At 41.7% G+C, this 16,548-nt stretch overlaps 1 protein-coding gene across 1 annotated transcript in view; it reads right to left on the bottom strand.

Moving 5' to 3' along the window:
* LOC144309444 (intermembrane lipid transfer protein VPS13D-like) overlaps nucleotides 1-16,548 on the bottom strand; it is a 192,002-nt gene that overhangs the window by 98,857 nt on the left and 76,597 nt on the right. Inside the window, exons 34-36 of the mRNA XM_077890491.1 lie at nucleotides 15,416-15,564; nucleotides 5,067-5,201; nucleotides 3,809-3,976 (exon numbers count right to left, since the gene is read on the bottom strand). Coding sequence (XP_077746617.1) covers nucleotides 3,809-3,976; nucleotides 5,067-5,201; nucleotides 15,416-15,564 — 452 coding nt within the window. The remainder of the gene's footprint in view (nucleotides 1-3,808; nucleotides 3,977-5,066; nucleotides 5,202-15,415; nucleotides 15,565-16,548) is intronic.

Here is a 16,548-nt window from a genome sequence, read left to right as displayed (position 1 = left end):
GCAGAAGAGCGGGTCCTGACTCTATGGTTACCTGACTGACCCTGGGCAAGTCACCTGACCTCTCCGGGCCTCAGTTTCTTCCATTATATAATGGAGCTAATACTCCCCATTCTATCTCCTGAGCAGAAAAGCAGGAAAAAAACCTGTCCTTTTGACATGGTTCTGGAATTTGAAATGCTGTGCTTTTCTTAAATAAATTCTATTCCTGGAAAGGGCTCTAGGAGCAATCGTCTTGTCATGGTCTTAGAAGGGGATCAGATCTTTGAGGTTCTACTCAAAGGGTTAGAGTCCTTTAGCCAAGACCAGGCAGGGAAGTCAGGGAACAGATGCTCACAGCTTGGTGGCCAGTCCCTAAGTCATATCACCTTATATCTGGAATCCATAAGCAGATGTCCGGGGGCTGGGCAATGAGAAGAAAAGGCTCATATAAATCAAGGGGACAAAGGGCACAGATTAATTCCTAGGTCTATTTTCTTGAGGCTAATATTAAATAAACTAAATAATAGTTCAAATTGTAATGAAAAATCCCAGAAATGGATATGATGGACTGAAATAAAAAATTTGTTGTGAATAATTCACAGCATCTATCCAGGGACAAGTAAGACGTGCAGATCTATTACCTTCTTATGTGACAGAATGAATTCCCTTTTAATGTCTCACTGGGTTTTCACATTCTTCATCTCTTTTTCTCCTCAGCTCAGTGGTGTGGCGGGGCGGGGTGGGGCGGGGCAGGGTGGGGGCAGCAGAGTTTAGCATCATCTTTTCATTGGTTAAAAAAAAAAAAAAAAAACAACCTCAAGATTAACAGAAAAAAAGATTATTAAAAGGCAGGAATAGTGTTAGAACCCTGGTAGCCCAACTGCCAGTGCACAACTCTATGTCTGCAATAGTGCTGTATGATCTTTGGGAAGCCATAAGCCTGACAATCTGATTTGGGACACTTGGGTGGCTCAGTGGTTGAGCATCTGCCTTCAGCTCAGGTCCTGATTCTGGGGTCCTGGGATTGAGTCTGGCATCGGGCTCCCCGCAGGGAGCCTGCTTCTCCCTCTGCCTGTGTCTCCACCTCTTTCTCTGTGTCTCTCATGAATAAATAAATAAAAATCTTAAAAAAAAAAAAAGAGCCTGACAATCTGATGAAAACTTGAGATTCTTGCTCCAGAATAATACATGTAGATCATATTTCTAATTATTTTCGAGAAGTTTATGGAGCTTCTCCACTCCACTCAAAGCTCAAAGAACCATGGCTAAAGCCCTTTGGTCTTTGCAGCCAAGTGGGCCTGGCTGGTGGGCTTGGTGAGGTGCAGTCCTGTCTTCTGACCCCATTCTTTAATCATGAGCACTCAGGCATTCTTTAAAGGAATACTTCCCACAGACCAACAGTTGATTATTGTGGTCATTTGCACTTCCTTAAACTCCTCTTGTGTACACACAAAAGCAAACAAAACATTCCCCCAAAGCAACATTAAAGGTCTGATTTCAACCCACAAAACTTCAAGAAAATGGAGATCTTTAGCCAAACTACATACATACAGAAACACAGATGACCTGAGTGCCTATTTAGTTGACAGGCCTGGCTTTCGGAGCTACCATTTCCAACAAGAAATAGTAATGTTAAGTTTCCTTGCTTTCTCATCTTAGATATTCGGCCTAATTTTTATAACACACCCAGGGTTCTTGGTATCCAAATAAATTTACACAGCAATTCCTCTGAGTAGCAGCCTGTGATGCCAACACTGATTAGTTTACTAAAGGCCAGAGAATTGCATGAAAAAGGACCCCAACCACATAGGGAGCAGGGTTCCCATTCAAGAGGCCTTGGGCCCTAGAAGGCAGTCCTCCTATGCAAATCCAAAGACAATAAAAAAGCCTGATATTCAATAAAATGCCTGATCAGGGCCACACAGGCCTTCATATTGATTTGGGGGTGATGACTGGGATAAGGAGTACTCGACCCCTTTCTGCAGAAGGTTCTCTTCTTGTGCGGGCGCTCGGGCTTCTAAAATTGTTTTCCAGGGGAAGCAGAAGAACCAAGGAACACATGCGACTTCCATAAATGAGGGAGAATAGAGCAAAGGCCAACCCTTTTCACCAGGATGGTACAGAGAAACTCTGGAGAGACCCGCAGAGGCCACAGGCAAGCTACCAACTTCTTCATTCTTGTCTAGCAGGTTAGTGACAGGGTTCCTAACAGCCAAACTGGCCCGGATGGAGTCCGATTCTCCCACTCTTTGTGCCTGACACCCTCCTCCTCTGTAGCCTGGAACACTGTGGCTTTCATGTCAGGGGCACTGATGGTTCCCTGGTGGCTAAAGTCTGAACATTTTACATGGATGCAAATGTAAGAGTCAGAGTGAGGACCCATTTCTCTTGTCCCGCCTCTATTTTTCAAAGTTTTCATAACGTGCTAGCTCATTTTATCCTTATAGTGAGCCTGTGAGGTAGGTGCATTTCTATCCAAGGTTGAGGAAGGTCTCTCAATAAATAGTAAGTGCATTTCTCCCTCAAAAACAAAGAAAGTAATTATAAGACCAAAGAGGTTTCCCTATGTTAATTAAAATTTCATCAAATTAAATAAAATCTCGCAGTTGGGGCATTTAGAACTGAATATCAAAGTGCATCTGTTTATGCCAAGTTGAGTAGCTAAAAGGACAGTGGGCAATGAGTGCAACTGCTAAAATGGTTCACGTCGTCGTGGGGGTGAAGGTCCCAGGTTGCATGAAGAATGATTCATGGCAGAAGTGTGCGTGCTCATTCAGGCTCTGAACCTGAGTCTGGTTCCCAACCGTGATTTAGAAAGTCTTTCCTGCTCCTCTGCTGTCTGTTTTGAACACAGGCCAAAGAGTATACTGTTTGACGTAACTACCGTACTGAAAACTGACCTGACTAAAGAACTATCACCTCTAGAAAAGAGTGTGGAAAACAGAAATAAATCCCCAGCTTTCACACCCCGTCACCAAGATCGCCATGCAATACAGAAGTGTTGCTCAACTCACTTTCTCACCTGCCCTTCAGACAGCCTCCCATGTGGCATCACTAACGGCTTCCCTATGCTAAAGCCAGCTTGACAGCCTCACAGACGGGGGGCACCTGTGATTTCATGGCCACACAGGCTCCAGCAGAAGGAAGCAGAGCACAGGTGCCTTCTCAAACCCTGTTCCTTCACAAGAAGGTCAACTGCCAGGAGGAAAGTCTGTGGAGCCAACAGGAAGGAGAGGGAAACAGAGGCAAAGAGTAACTCCCCTCCAACTACCTTTCCTTTCCCAGCTGCACGCATATAATCAGCTCCTGCCAGAAAAGAAATTGCAGAATAACAAGATGTCTACCAAACAAGAGGCCAATGAACAAAAAAGCCAACCAGACAGCAGGACACAGGAGAATGATACCACTGTCCTTCCTTCTGCTGCTCTAGAAGCCAGTTTTCAGGTCGGACTTTATCCTGCAAGTTGTGGGAAGTAACTGGTAGATTTCAGGTAGGAGAAGAGCACAATCAAATCCTAGGTTTATCAAAAGCGAGTTCACTCTGGTGGCATTGTGCAGGTGGCAGCGGAGCCCAGCGGGTTGGGGGTGGGACGAGCTAGTGCAGTGACCCAGGGAGGGGACAACCGGAACCCAGGAAAAGACAGTGGTGGTGGACCCGAGGAAGAAGAGATAACGCGGGGGGCTCAGTGGACCCAGTGCCAGGTCATCAGACGGGTGGGGAGGCAGGGCAGGTGGGCAAGGAAGCAAAGGCCACATGTGCAACTCCTCACAGCCTCACAGCTATGACTCCCGAGGTCAGTGACAATGGATCTCACTTTTCTTTCCTTACCTTGGCAGCAGAGTTTGATACGCCGTGTGTGACATTCCTGATGAGGCCCCCGACATTTCCATATTTTATCAGTCCAGTAACCCCTTCAGAAACATCGTTCAGAAGCCCCATGGGGTTGCCAAGAAAGTCCACTGATCCCAAGATCCGGGCTGCCTGGCTGAGGAGCTCCTGTCAAATGGAGCAGACAGAGGAGATGAGAACCAGCACCTGTTGATACCTACAGGTAGAATGTCCTGAGCAAAAAGTTCTCGTCCTCCATTCTCATCCACACCCACAACAACCTCTTCATTCGCATCCATTGCAAGCTCCTATCCTTCCATGAGCTCCACCCAAGGTCTCCCAATGCACGGACCCCAGAGATGACTTCCAGTACTCAGAAATACTCCTCAAAGCCATTTCGAAGAATAAACAAGAGCTATGCAACAGGAAATATCCTTTACAAATATTTATTAGTATATACATTACACTCTTCATTGTTCCTAAAATGGGGAAATCATCAGCAGGAGAGTTCTAGAAGGAAAATGAGGAAGGAGAGTGGAGTGATAGTTCCCCTCATTATCAGCAGAGGGGGCGGTGCATAGAGAGGGCACGTTCAGATCTACCAAGTAACCTTCCACTTTCTGCATCTCTCCACTGTCTGATTCCAGATTCCAGGGATCTCTATGTCACTCTCCAAACAGTTGAATGGAAATATCACCAACTAAGAAAGTCAAGGAAGGAAGCAAAGAAAGAAAAGAGGGAGATAGGAGGGAAAAAAGGAAGTGGGAAAAGAATATATAACTTTGACAGTTAATAAATTTGATACGATCTTGACCTATCTAATATCAAAGAGTCTGGATAATAAATACAAATTGGAAAATGTCCAACTTGATAAAAATTTGAAGTTCAACTCTAGGGCAGGATCTCAGAGGCTCCAAGAACACTGATATGGTTGCTGAAAGTAGACCCATGCCCAATAAATAGAGAAGTCACAGTATTTTGTGTTATTAAAGCATCAATTAAACTCTTAAGAGTTACGACTAATCTAGTGGGAGCCCCTCCTGAGACTAGTTCTCGGAGGGACAAGACAGCTCATAAATCAAAGACACCATTTCAGGACTTTCATGATGTAGATGGCTTCATGGGCTGTGACCTGACCCCTTACAGCAAACGTTTAACTGGGTTCTCAATAGTAATGTCTTAGTAACCAAAATTCCCAAACAACCAAAACAAACATTCTGCTTATGTTCCAGCCACTAAGTACTTCTCCAAAGCTCACCTCCTGGAAATGTTTGAGGATATCATTGATGATGAACTCCTTCGTCTCATAAGGATGTACCCGAGTGAACGGATCCAGATTAATCACAGCGTCCTCAAACCGAATCAGTGGAAATCCCAAGGTACTCTTTAGGGCCTAGTTAGGGAGGAAAGGAAATGACATATGTAAGCCATCTGATGGCCTTCCAGGGTGCGGTAACTTTGGATTCCATGAAAGCTACAAGTTACATTAACTTTCCTATGAGAGTCAAGATTTTGATATTTATAAATAAGGATTTTTCCTGTAACTATGAAAGTAAAATATTCACACAAAATATCTATGTAAGTCACCCAAGGTAACATAGATCCATAGAAATAAACACTATCAGCTTCACCGCATAATTCTTTCCGGTCTATTCTGTATACATGTTGTGCTTTACTTTTTTTGACTGAAGTTACCACACATATAGAAAGGTGTGCTAGGGCAGCCCCAGTGGCTCAGCGGTTTAGCACTGCCTTCAGCCCAGGGCGTGATCCTGGAGACCCAGGATCGAGTCCCAAGTTGGGCTTCCTGCATGGGGCCTGCTTCTCCCTCTGCTTGTGTCTCTGCCTCTCTCTCTGTGTGTCTCTCATGAATAAATAAATAAATCTTTAAATAATAAATAAATAAATAAATAAATAAATAAATAAGATCTTTTAAAAAAAAGAGTCTCTCTGTTCTTTCCTCTAAAAAAAAAAAAAAAAGAGAGAGAGAGAAAGAAAAGAAAAGAAAAAGAAAGGTGTGCTAACCAAACGTAGAGCTCAATGGTTTTTTCCCCAAAGTGAACACAACCACCATGTAACCATCACCTGGGAGACAGAGAGTAAATGATTACTCCCATCTAGGAAGCACTCCCTTTCCCAACCGTGGCCTCCCAGATACTTCTCCCTCCTCCCTAGGGTAACCACTATCCTGACCTCTACTACCTGCTTTGAATGCTCTATAAAGGAAACCATCAGTGCGTACTCTGGGTGTTACATATAGCTGCAGTTGCTTAATTTTCATTTTTAGTTCCAATATATGAATAAAACACACTTTATTAGGCCATGTTGTTATTGAACAATCATGCTGTTTCAAGTTTTGTGCTATTATGAATAATGCTGCTAAAAACATTCACAGACATGTCTTTGGGGGCCCATTTGTACACACTTTTCTTGAATATATACCTGGGAGTGGAGCTGCTGTGTCACAAAGACTGTACACATTCATTCCTCGTATACACAGTACTGCCCAACAGTCATTCTCAGCAGCTGAACTGGTTTATGCTCTCTCTGGCAGTCTATGAAATTTCCTGTTGTTCTACCTCCTCAACACTCGGTATAGACAACCTTTTATTTATTTATTTTTAAAGATTTTATTTATTTATTCATGAGAGACACACACACACACACAGAGAGAGAGAGGCAGAGGGAGAAGTAGGCTCCCTGCAAGGAGCCCAATGTGGGACTCGATCCCAGGTCTCCAGGATCACACCCTGGGCTGCAGGCGGCGCTAAACCGCTGTGCCACTAGGGCTGCCCTAGACAGCCTTTTAAAAGACAAATATTCTGATGGATGTATAATGGTATCTCAGTGTGGTTTTAATTTCCATTTTCCCGGTGAAGCATGAGATGAGGCACCTTTTCACACTCAGACTGGCCATTTGGATATCCGTTTTTGTGAAGTGTCTACTCAAGTCTTTTGCTCATTTTTGTAGTGGGTTGTCGAATTTTTTCTTATTGCTCTGTAGGTATAGGTGTTTTTCTTACCCATTTTCTATATAAGTCCTCTGGTGAACAGATGTACTACAATTGATTGCAATTATCTTTTCCCATTCTGTGATTTATTACTCTTTAAATAGTGTGTTTTGATGATCAGAATTCTGTTTTAATGAAATCCAACTTACCAATCTTTTCCTTTAGGAAAAGAGCTTTCTGTTTCCTGGTTAAATTATTATCTACACCAAGGTCAGAAAGGTACACCCTGTGCTTACTAAAAATTTTTTTATTGTTTTACTTTTCACATTTAAATCTATAATCTATGTGGATTTGATTTTTTTTATATGCTGTGAAGCAGAAATAAAGATCCATTTTTTTTTCCCAGATGGGTATCTAATTACCTAAGCAATGTTCACTAAAATGATCACCCTCTCCCCTACTGCAGTGTGGTATAAACTTTGTCATAAGTTGAGTAACTGAGTTTATGTGTCTGTTTCTGGATCCCCCCCCCCCTTTTTTTTTTAAAGATTTTATTTGTTTATTCAGAAAGACACAGAGAGAGAAGCAGAGACTCGGGCAGAAGGAGAAACAGGCTCCCTGCGGGGAGTCTGATTCAGGACTCGATCCCAGGACCCCAGAATCACGACCTGAGCCAAAGGCAGATGCTCAACCACTGAGCCACCCAGGCATCCCTGGATTCCCTTTTGTGTTTCATTTTGTCCTGTCTTCTACCAATACCACACTGTCTTAATTACTGTAGTTTTGTAATGAGTTTTGAAATCTAATAGTATAAGCTCTCCAACCTTGTTCTTTTCTCCCCGCCCCAGGATTACCCTGGTTATTCTTTGCACTTTTCATTTTCAAATAAATTTTAGAACCAGCTTGTCAATCTGCCACAAAAAGTTGTTGGAATTTTCATCAAGACTGCACTGAATCTATAGACTAATTTGAAGAGAAATGCCAACTTCACAGTATTAAATCTTTCAACTTATCAATGTGGTATGTCCCCTTATCTATTTAGTTCTCTTTTCTCTTAATGTTACATTGTTTTTCATGCAAAGGTCTTATATACACCTTTGTTGGATTTATTCCTAGGTATCTGTAGTAGATTAAAAATGGCCATATCTTCTTTACATCTTGTACCATTAGTAGAGACTATTTCATCTGTGCTGACCTTGTAATTTGCTTCAACCAAGAAAATGCGTGGAAGTAACACTGTGTGACTGCTGAGCCTAGGCCTCAGGAGCCTTGGAGCTCATGTTCTGCCCTTTTTGCCACCTCCAGCATGTGAAGAAGCTGAGAGTCCATGTGCAAGGAGGTTCTTTTGACAGCCAACACCTAACACTTGACATGTGAGTATGGTCATCATGTACCAGTCAATCTCAGTCGACTGCCAGATGAATAACCACAGGTGAGTCCAGCAGAAGCAGCATTCAACAGAGTCCAGCCTATATCGCTGACCCATAGAACTGTGAACAAATAAAGTGACTGTTCTGAACCACTAGGTTTTAGAGTAGTTTGTCACACAGCAATAGATAAAAATATTACATTTGATGTTTTCTTAACTCTTTTGTAAACCAGATCCTGCAAATTTCCTTTTTCTCCATAATTGTTGCTGACATGTAGAAATACAATTGATTTTTGTACACTATGTCCAGTGACCTTTGTAAATTTACTTATTCATTCAGATAATAATTTATCTGTGCATTCTTTTAGATTTTTCTAACTACATATTCATGTTCTCTGTAAAGAAAGTTTTCATTTTCCTGTCCAGTTCTTATACAATTTATTTCTTTTATTTCTTCTGTAATTTTTCCAGCCTTATTTCACTGACTAGGATCTCCAGCATGACAGTGAACAGAAGTGATAATGGATACCTTCCCTGCTTTCAATATATCACCACTGAGTATGTTTGCTATAGCTTTTTTATAGATATACTTTATCAGGTTAAGGCAGTTCCCTTCTATTATTTACTTGCTGAGTTATCATAAATAGATGCTGAATTTTCTCAAAAGGCTTTAGTGCAACTGTTGAGATAACCATATTTTTTCTTCTTTTCATTTTATTGATGTGGTAAATTACATAATTTATTTGAAAATACTTATATTTGCATTCCTGGAATCCATTTTAATTATATTTTCCTTCTTCTACATTGCTGTATTTAATTTGTTAATATTTTGTTTAGATTTTTTACTTCTATGTTCATGAAAAAATTCTGGTCTATAAATTTCCCTTATTTGGTTATTTTCAAAATATAAATTATAGGGCAGCCCGGGTGGCTCAGTGGTTTAGCGCCACCTTCAGCCCAGGGCCTGATCCTGGAGACCCGGGATCGAGTCCCACATCGGGCTCCCTGCATGGAGCCTGCTTCTCCCTCTGCCTGTGTCTCTGCCTCTCTGTGTGTGTGTCTCTCATGAATAAATAAATAAAATCTTTTACACACACACACACACATATACACACACGCGTGTACATACATACATATATATAAATTATAGTTTTCTGGTAAACTTCTTGAGCACACTTACATTTATTCTTTAAAATTCTGTGTTTGATAATGCCAACTTTTGGGTTATCTGTGGGTCTGCTTCTAGTGTTTGTTTTTAATCTTGGTCTCCTCTCTTGGTAGGCCCTGTAATTTGTGACTGAATATAGCATTTTCTATGAAAACTTTTAGATACTATGGATGAGTCTTTAGTTTCTAGCAGGCAGTAAAAGAGGTTTCATCCAATCAGGATTTGGGCTTTCTCAAGGCTGGATTTCAGTCTTTGTGACTCCTGGTCTATTTTAGTCTTTATAAGGCCTCATATAGTATCAGTGGTCCATTCCTCCACTTTTAACTACCCAGCACCAGAAAACTGCTAGAAGGTCTACTTTGTTTTCCTGCCTCTTGACTGCCACTTTCATCTTGGCCTCTCTCAGACTAGGTTACCTAGAAATTGGCACCTGCCTCAAAATATACAGCAGCTCAGACTACTAGGGGCTCTTTCCTGTCTGTCCTTTCTCTGTAAGATATTAGCCCCTCTTTCGATTACCAGCTCTCTTAGTAGCTAATGTTTGCTATGCCAGCCCCATGAGACTGCCAAGAGCCTTACTCAGACTCTCTGCCTTTGGCAGCTGCCTTCTGCTTAACTTCTCTGCATTTCTCCACATGCCACTTATAGATTAAGATTATCTCAAGAATAAAAGCAAAGCAAATGTTGGGCTCACTTTATTGAGTTTCCTTCCTCACATAAATCTTGGACCCTCAAGTCCTAGATGTCCTGGTAGATTTCCAGCACTTTCAAATAGACCTTTGGGGGTTTTCTTCTATCAAGCCTTTCTTGCAATTCTCAGCTAGTCTGGCTCCACTATAAACCAATTAACAATTTCTGGATATGGTCTATTTTCCAATTATATTTTGTTTAATAAGATTGATCTCTTAAGGATTTTAGACAGCACGCAAAATACTCTTCTTCTTTGAATGTGAAAATACTTTTTCATGCTAATGTTAGTAAATCTTTGATCCGCATGGAATCTCTCCTTAGGATATAAGTAACAAATCTAATTTTGTATTTTTCCAATTGGCTATGTAGTTGGTCTAACAGCACTAACTAAAACATCTATACACTCCCCAGTGAATCAAAATGTCTTTATAGTAAAACCTCCTGCGCAACTTCATGCACTTTCTATTTTCTCCCTTATTTTTTCATCTTTTAGCATGCATTTTCAGAGGCTGCCTTAAATTCTTTTTTGGGAGCATCTTTTATTGGAATGAGATTGTTATAACTGAAGAAAATATAGATGGGATGTTTTAAAACCAGAGAATGGGGAAACTTTTTTGGGAACTCAAATACAGATTCAAACAGGCAAAGGACTGGTAAATTTGATGACATAAAAATAGAAGGCTTTCGTGTGGTTCATACATACATCAAAAGTAAAAAGCCAATTGAAAAGCTGAAGAAAGAAACTTTGCAACTCATATCAAAGACCAACCGTATATAAAGAGCTTCTAAAATTACAGGTGGTAAAAGATCAATAATATGATTTTTAAAACGGGCAAGGGGATATGACCAGACGGTGTGGTTCACAGAGGAAAAAATGACCCCTAAACAGATGGGTCAGGAGAAGTAGAGGAAAAGAAAGCTGTGAAGACAAAGAAACAAACAGAAGAATAAGGGGAGAACCAGAAAGGAATGGGGAGTCAGCAACACCGAATATGGCAGAGGACCCTACAGAAAAAAGGCCCTGGATCCGGGCCCTTGGGGGGTCACTAGTAACCTCCCACTAAAGAATGTGAGATTAAGAGTATTCTTAGGTTAATTCAGCCTAACACAGTAATTCAGCCCAACACTCTCACTTTGAAAATAAAGAAAACCAGAGAAATGTTAAGTGGATGACCTACACTCATGCAGTTAGTTACTGGGAAGTTTTAGGCTCGAAAGTGCTCATTTTCACTACAGTACCCACCCATCAGGTGGGAAGTGTGAAGACCAGGATGGAGGATGATACTATTCCCCTAAAAAACCTTCTGCTATTCATTCATGCATGCTGCACCCATCCACGTGGCGGTGACAGGAGAAACTGAGGTGAGGCCTGGTCGGCTGAACTCCTTTGCTTCGAGCCATACAGTAAACAGCCGGGAGAGGTACTGACATCAGCTGAGCAGTTTGTTTTGCCAGCACAACTCTGAGTATTACTTTCTTCTCAGAGGAGAGGAAATGAGATCCAAACAAAGGCTTAAGGCAAAAGGTTTTTTAGCCCAGCTTCCTCATTGCAACCAAATACCGAAGAAAAGGAACCGTACACAGTAGCAAAGACTCGGAAGCCTCTACCAAGTTGTCAAAGCCCTCACGAGAGACACTCTCCCCTTTCTGAATGGCTAATGTACTTCCGAGGAGATACTCCGGTCCTTTGGTAAAAATGATCTCCACCTCGTCCTTTACTGCTTGTGGGCCTCCCACAGTTGCCAAGAGTGGAGATTCAGCCTTTGGGGGTGAATCACTCTGCCACCTTCAGGTTGTTCTGGTCAGTCCAAGTAGACCAGATGAGAGGGAAAGAGCTATAAGCAGGACTTTTTTCCTGTAGTAACTAAATGACTAATCAAATACAGTAGTATACAAAGTTGATGCTTATTTATTCAAGTGGCAGACAGCTTCCTGTTATACAGATTCTAGAGACAGCAATCTGTGCTCAGGAGTTCCTAATAAAACTAGGAAACTGTCTAGTCCTACCTCTACCAGATGAAAACTGCTGAAGTTTTCCAGAAACTTTAGAGAGCTGAAAGAAGAAATACCTGTCCATATGCCATAAGGTCTCAGATCACAAGCCAGTCCCTGGGCCACGTCCTTTCCTTTCTTAGTTTATCCTGCACTAAACAGAACTGTCTGGAATTCATTCTTTAAAGGTTTATTTATGGTACATAGAGACTGTTTATGTGAAGCAGGGTATTTGCCCATTTCCCTCCTGGGACAGTGTTTAAAACTACAGGGATATTTCCCTCTCTGGCACTTTCTGAAATACAATTAACAATACTGGATCTTTTTTCCTTTTAACAAATCTGGTTTTTATTTAGGGAGGGGAGGAAAAAAGTAAAGGGTCTGAAGTTTCCCAACAAATTATTTCAAGCCTTTGAGAAGACAGTTTTAGGCTTTTTAAATAGTGTCTTTGTTTGAAATTCCCCCTCACCCCCACCCTCTTGCTCTCTGACCATTAAAATGTGGGTTTTCTTCCAAACTAGATTGCTCAATTAAAGCCCTTCTTTTGTAATACCCCAATGCTCTAAATGGGAAAAGGACTGCTGTAGGCCACCTCGTGAAACCTTTTAAAGGCTCCTGGCTTCTTTTGATCTTTCAAAAAAACCCCAAAGTACATATAAGCTACCTGGCGTTTTTCGATCTTACCCTGCTAGTCTCTAACATGCGCGCCTGGGAGAATAATGGAGAGAAGGGGGGCAGGGAGGAATGTCTCTGCATTTGTGAAATGGAACTATTATCTCCCCCTTCTCCCATCACAGAGGAAGGAATCCAATCGAGATAGCAGATGGGAAACTGCTCTGAGTCCTTCTGAACAGACACTATATCTGGCAATAATGTACCCTCAGTGTAAACCTGAAGAGACTTCCCTCTGAGACTTCTGACAGCCTCACTTCTGGCCTGCAGTCAAGAGAATCAAGATAATTATTCCTTCAATACCAAAGACATGGTTACCTTTTAGTCAGACTCTTGCGATTCCTGCTCTGGGATAGCACTCCATTCCCTAAGCACATACTTTTAGCCATTACATATTCATCTCAAAGAGCATATTGCTCTTCCTAAGAGCTACTAATAAAGGGATATTACTCTGTTAGGAAACTCTTTGAATAAATGACATTATTTTATGAGCCCCAGACTCCACTAGGAGAACTCGAGACACGGTGAAATGGTGACTTCCACAAGCTTAGAATTTAACTCTGAAGTCCCAATTCCCAGCACCCTGCCTGAAACATTAATGTGCCCCATTCGGGGTACCCCCCGCCCCACGCCTCAAGACACGGCTGTTCCACTGGATTTCTTTAACGATCATTTGAAAATGTCTTCAAAATGTTCCTTCGGTACAATGCCAAGTGAAACATTCGACTTAACGGATTCCCAGTTTATTGTTCGCAGAGCGTACATGCAAGCATCGGTACCATATAACTGGGGTCTGGAGCTACTTCAACTGTAGGAAATCATATTGCATTTGTCAGTCTGGGGGAAAGTTTTCTGCTGGGAGCAATTTGAAAGGAATAGTTAGGTGTCTGTGTTTCTAAGTAAGATGATTTAAAAAACAAGAAGTCCTTAACTCTCAGGAAATGCTTAACATTGGTTTGTTGGGTGAGTGCCAAGTGTTCTGGGGGAATATATACTTTATCAAACAAACCCATTCCAAGGGGTCACATAAGTCAAGTGGATACTTGTGGATATTAGCAAGATAGTGGTTTTCCCATGGTTTTCCCCCCACTCCCATGCTAATTATAAGTATCTTTAGTCTCCTGGGAAACATGAAATTAAAGCCAATCAAGCAGACAGGAGAGTCTGTTGGAAAGGGCACACGGCGCTGTTCTCAAGACGGTTGCAAAGCAATTCCTGCTCCTCTGGTCCCTACTGGCACTCCCGATTGCTCATCCCCAGCTTGCCATCAAAATGAAGCAGTCGCTCTTGCTCCATCCCAATCTAGTATGATCTAGTGTTCACCAGACTACTGTCTCATTACCTACAGGTCTATTTTAGAAGTTGTGAGTTGGCAAACCACGCGCCACAGGAGGCCTGCACATGTGTTTTGTTAGACCCAAAACGTTTTTAAAGAAAACAACTCAAACTGGTGGCCAACGTTTCAAAACCAGTAGATTCCACATAAAAGTCCAGATTTCCGGCTTCACTTGAAAAATCTGAAGATCCAGCAACACTGGGTTCATGTTACCCTGTGAGACAGCAACTGGCGGGACCTGAGCTGAAGCTGCCCCTTCAGGTGAAGTGAGCAAAGCCGACATGCAACGGTCCCCACAGTACTGCTTCACTTGCTACATTGCTAGCATAATCCCGGTAGGCATCTGAATTTATATGACTCCACACTTATTATTTTTTTTCAGGTCTGTAGCTATCCCTGTTCAGAAGAGAGGCCATCATGCAGCATCTGAAAGGAGGCAGGGTGAGTCAGTGGACACGTCCTGGGCTGGTGGTTAGTAGGGGGATGAATGCCTTGACAACCATCTTCAAGGTCAACAAAGGAAAAGAACTGGAAGCAATAGGTCTGAGCTGCAGCGAGGCAGATTTAGACTCAGTCTAAGAAAAGACTTTCGAACAACCACCTGGGGCCTCTTCCTGCTCCCATCATGGCCTATCTACACAGGCTTGAGTTAAAGAATGCTTTGAACGCCAACAGGCTTGTTCACTGAGCAAGGGGATCACTGAGGACTCTTACAGCTCTAAAATTCTCTGATGCCTTATCTTCTAGGGGGTAGATAATATACGGTATAGTATAGCACAGTCACATAGGCTTGCATTTGAATCCCAGCCCCATCCCTTCATTAAAATAGATCTTATTACAGCAAATGAAGACAGAATTCAGGCTGTATCTGCCAAGTGAGGACCAGGATGATCTGCAGGCACGTCACATTCTGATCATGGTGGTATGTGAGGTCACACCTCAGTGGTACGTGGCCAGTATGTTCCTTGAAGATGGCTGACATTTCTAGTGTCAACCATTCACAAAGAGATAGATACTGATGAGGAGAGAACTAAGAGGGCAGGCAGGTCTTGGGCACAAAAGGAAGGTATTATCTTGGTTGTAGCTTTTCTCCTGAATCTGGTAGTGGCCCTAGGAAAGTAGGCTCTTACCTCACTGAGCTAATAAGTCAAGAGCTAAGAAGATGGCAGATGAGTTTTATGTGATTCTGTTTACTCTCATTACTCCTCAATCTTTAGCAGTCTTACTTAAATGTTTTCTAAAAAGTACGTATACATATACGCGTGTATACGCGTGTATATATGGTATGTATATGTCAAACCTTCAAGAAGGGAAACCTATAAAAATGTCTGCTATAAACAATGATCCTGGACAGAAAACGCAAATAGTAAACACACTTATTCTCTTACAGGGAAAGTCATTTAAATAACTTATCCAGATATCAGCTTACCTTAAGATCCAATGGTAGCTTGTTGGAAGTGAACACACTCAGCTTGATCTGGGGAATGCTGATTTTGAGATTTTCAAAGTAGTATCGAATTGGTGTTCCACCTTGCTCAACTGTCTTTTCATGGAGGTTTTCATCATACTTTTCCACCTCTAGTACAAGAGTAAAATTGTGAATTTAAAAAAAAAAGAAAGTCTCCTGAAGTCTCACGATTCAAATGCTAACATTGAAAAAAAATTCATAGAAAATGTACACATCTCTCTAAGTTTAGTTTTTCAGGATTTGGTGATACGTACAGTATCCTGATGCCATTTCTTTGCAAAAGAGATCTGTTTCATGTTGCTTATCAAAAAGTACAACAGCCTAATCTTTTGATTTGTGACTCTCTGCCATCTGGCAGATCTCATCTTTGGAAAAAATCATGCAGGTGGGGAAGCCAGAGGTCATGGGTGTGTTTGCTGGCTATGAGTTTTCTAAAACCCTGCTGTTACGCTTGTCATTAATGACCCAGATTATCTGAATTTATTTCATAAGATGATATCCAAATATCATCCATTGGAGTAGAGTTTAACTGAATCATAATGAACATGACCAATTAAATAACGCATCTGAGTGAAACAGAATGCCTTTAAAAAGAAACAGGCTGTAGGCTATAAAGCACTGACGTCATGACAATAAGCACCCTCTTTCCCAAATGGTGGGCATTTGGGAAAGCAGCAGAGTCAAGGCAGATTTTTTTTTACTTCTCGTAAGTGAAAAGGAGTACTACGAGCTGGCACATGGCAATGTGCTCTTTCACTTGCTCCTGTGCCCACACCCTCTGGTCAGCCATTTTCACTTGGCTTTATGTGCCTTCGAAATAAAACCAAGGAGACTGTACAGGTCTGCCTAACAAACAAACCAATGTATACTATAAGCTATTATGGTTCTATTTATAGAAAACAAGGGACTAGGTTTTAGAAAATGTCACTGCCACAGAGACCTGCCTATCTGTATTCAGGGAACGGAAACGGCCAGAGAAAGTGGAGGAGATGCTCCAGGAAAAGACAGGCCAGGAGCTTACAAACATCTAAATCAACTATACAATGCTTGGTAAGAAATTTATTTAGAGCAACTTACAAGAAAAGCACATCCAG

Source organism: Canis aureus, unplaced genomic scaffold, assembly GCF_053574225.1.
Source record: "Canis aureus isolate CA01 unplaced genomic scaffold, VMU_Caureus_v.1.0 NW_027326405.1_RagTag, whole genome shotgun sequence".
In the NCBI taxonomy this organism is placed as follows: Eukaryota; Metazoa; Chordata; class Mammalia; order Carnivora; family Canidae; genus Canis; species Canis aureus.
This window is presented reverse-complemented; position numbering and strand designations above follow the sequence as displayed.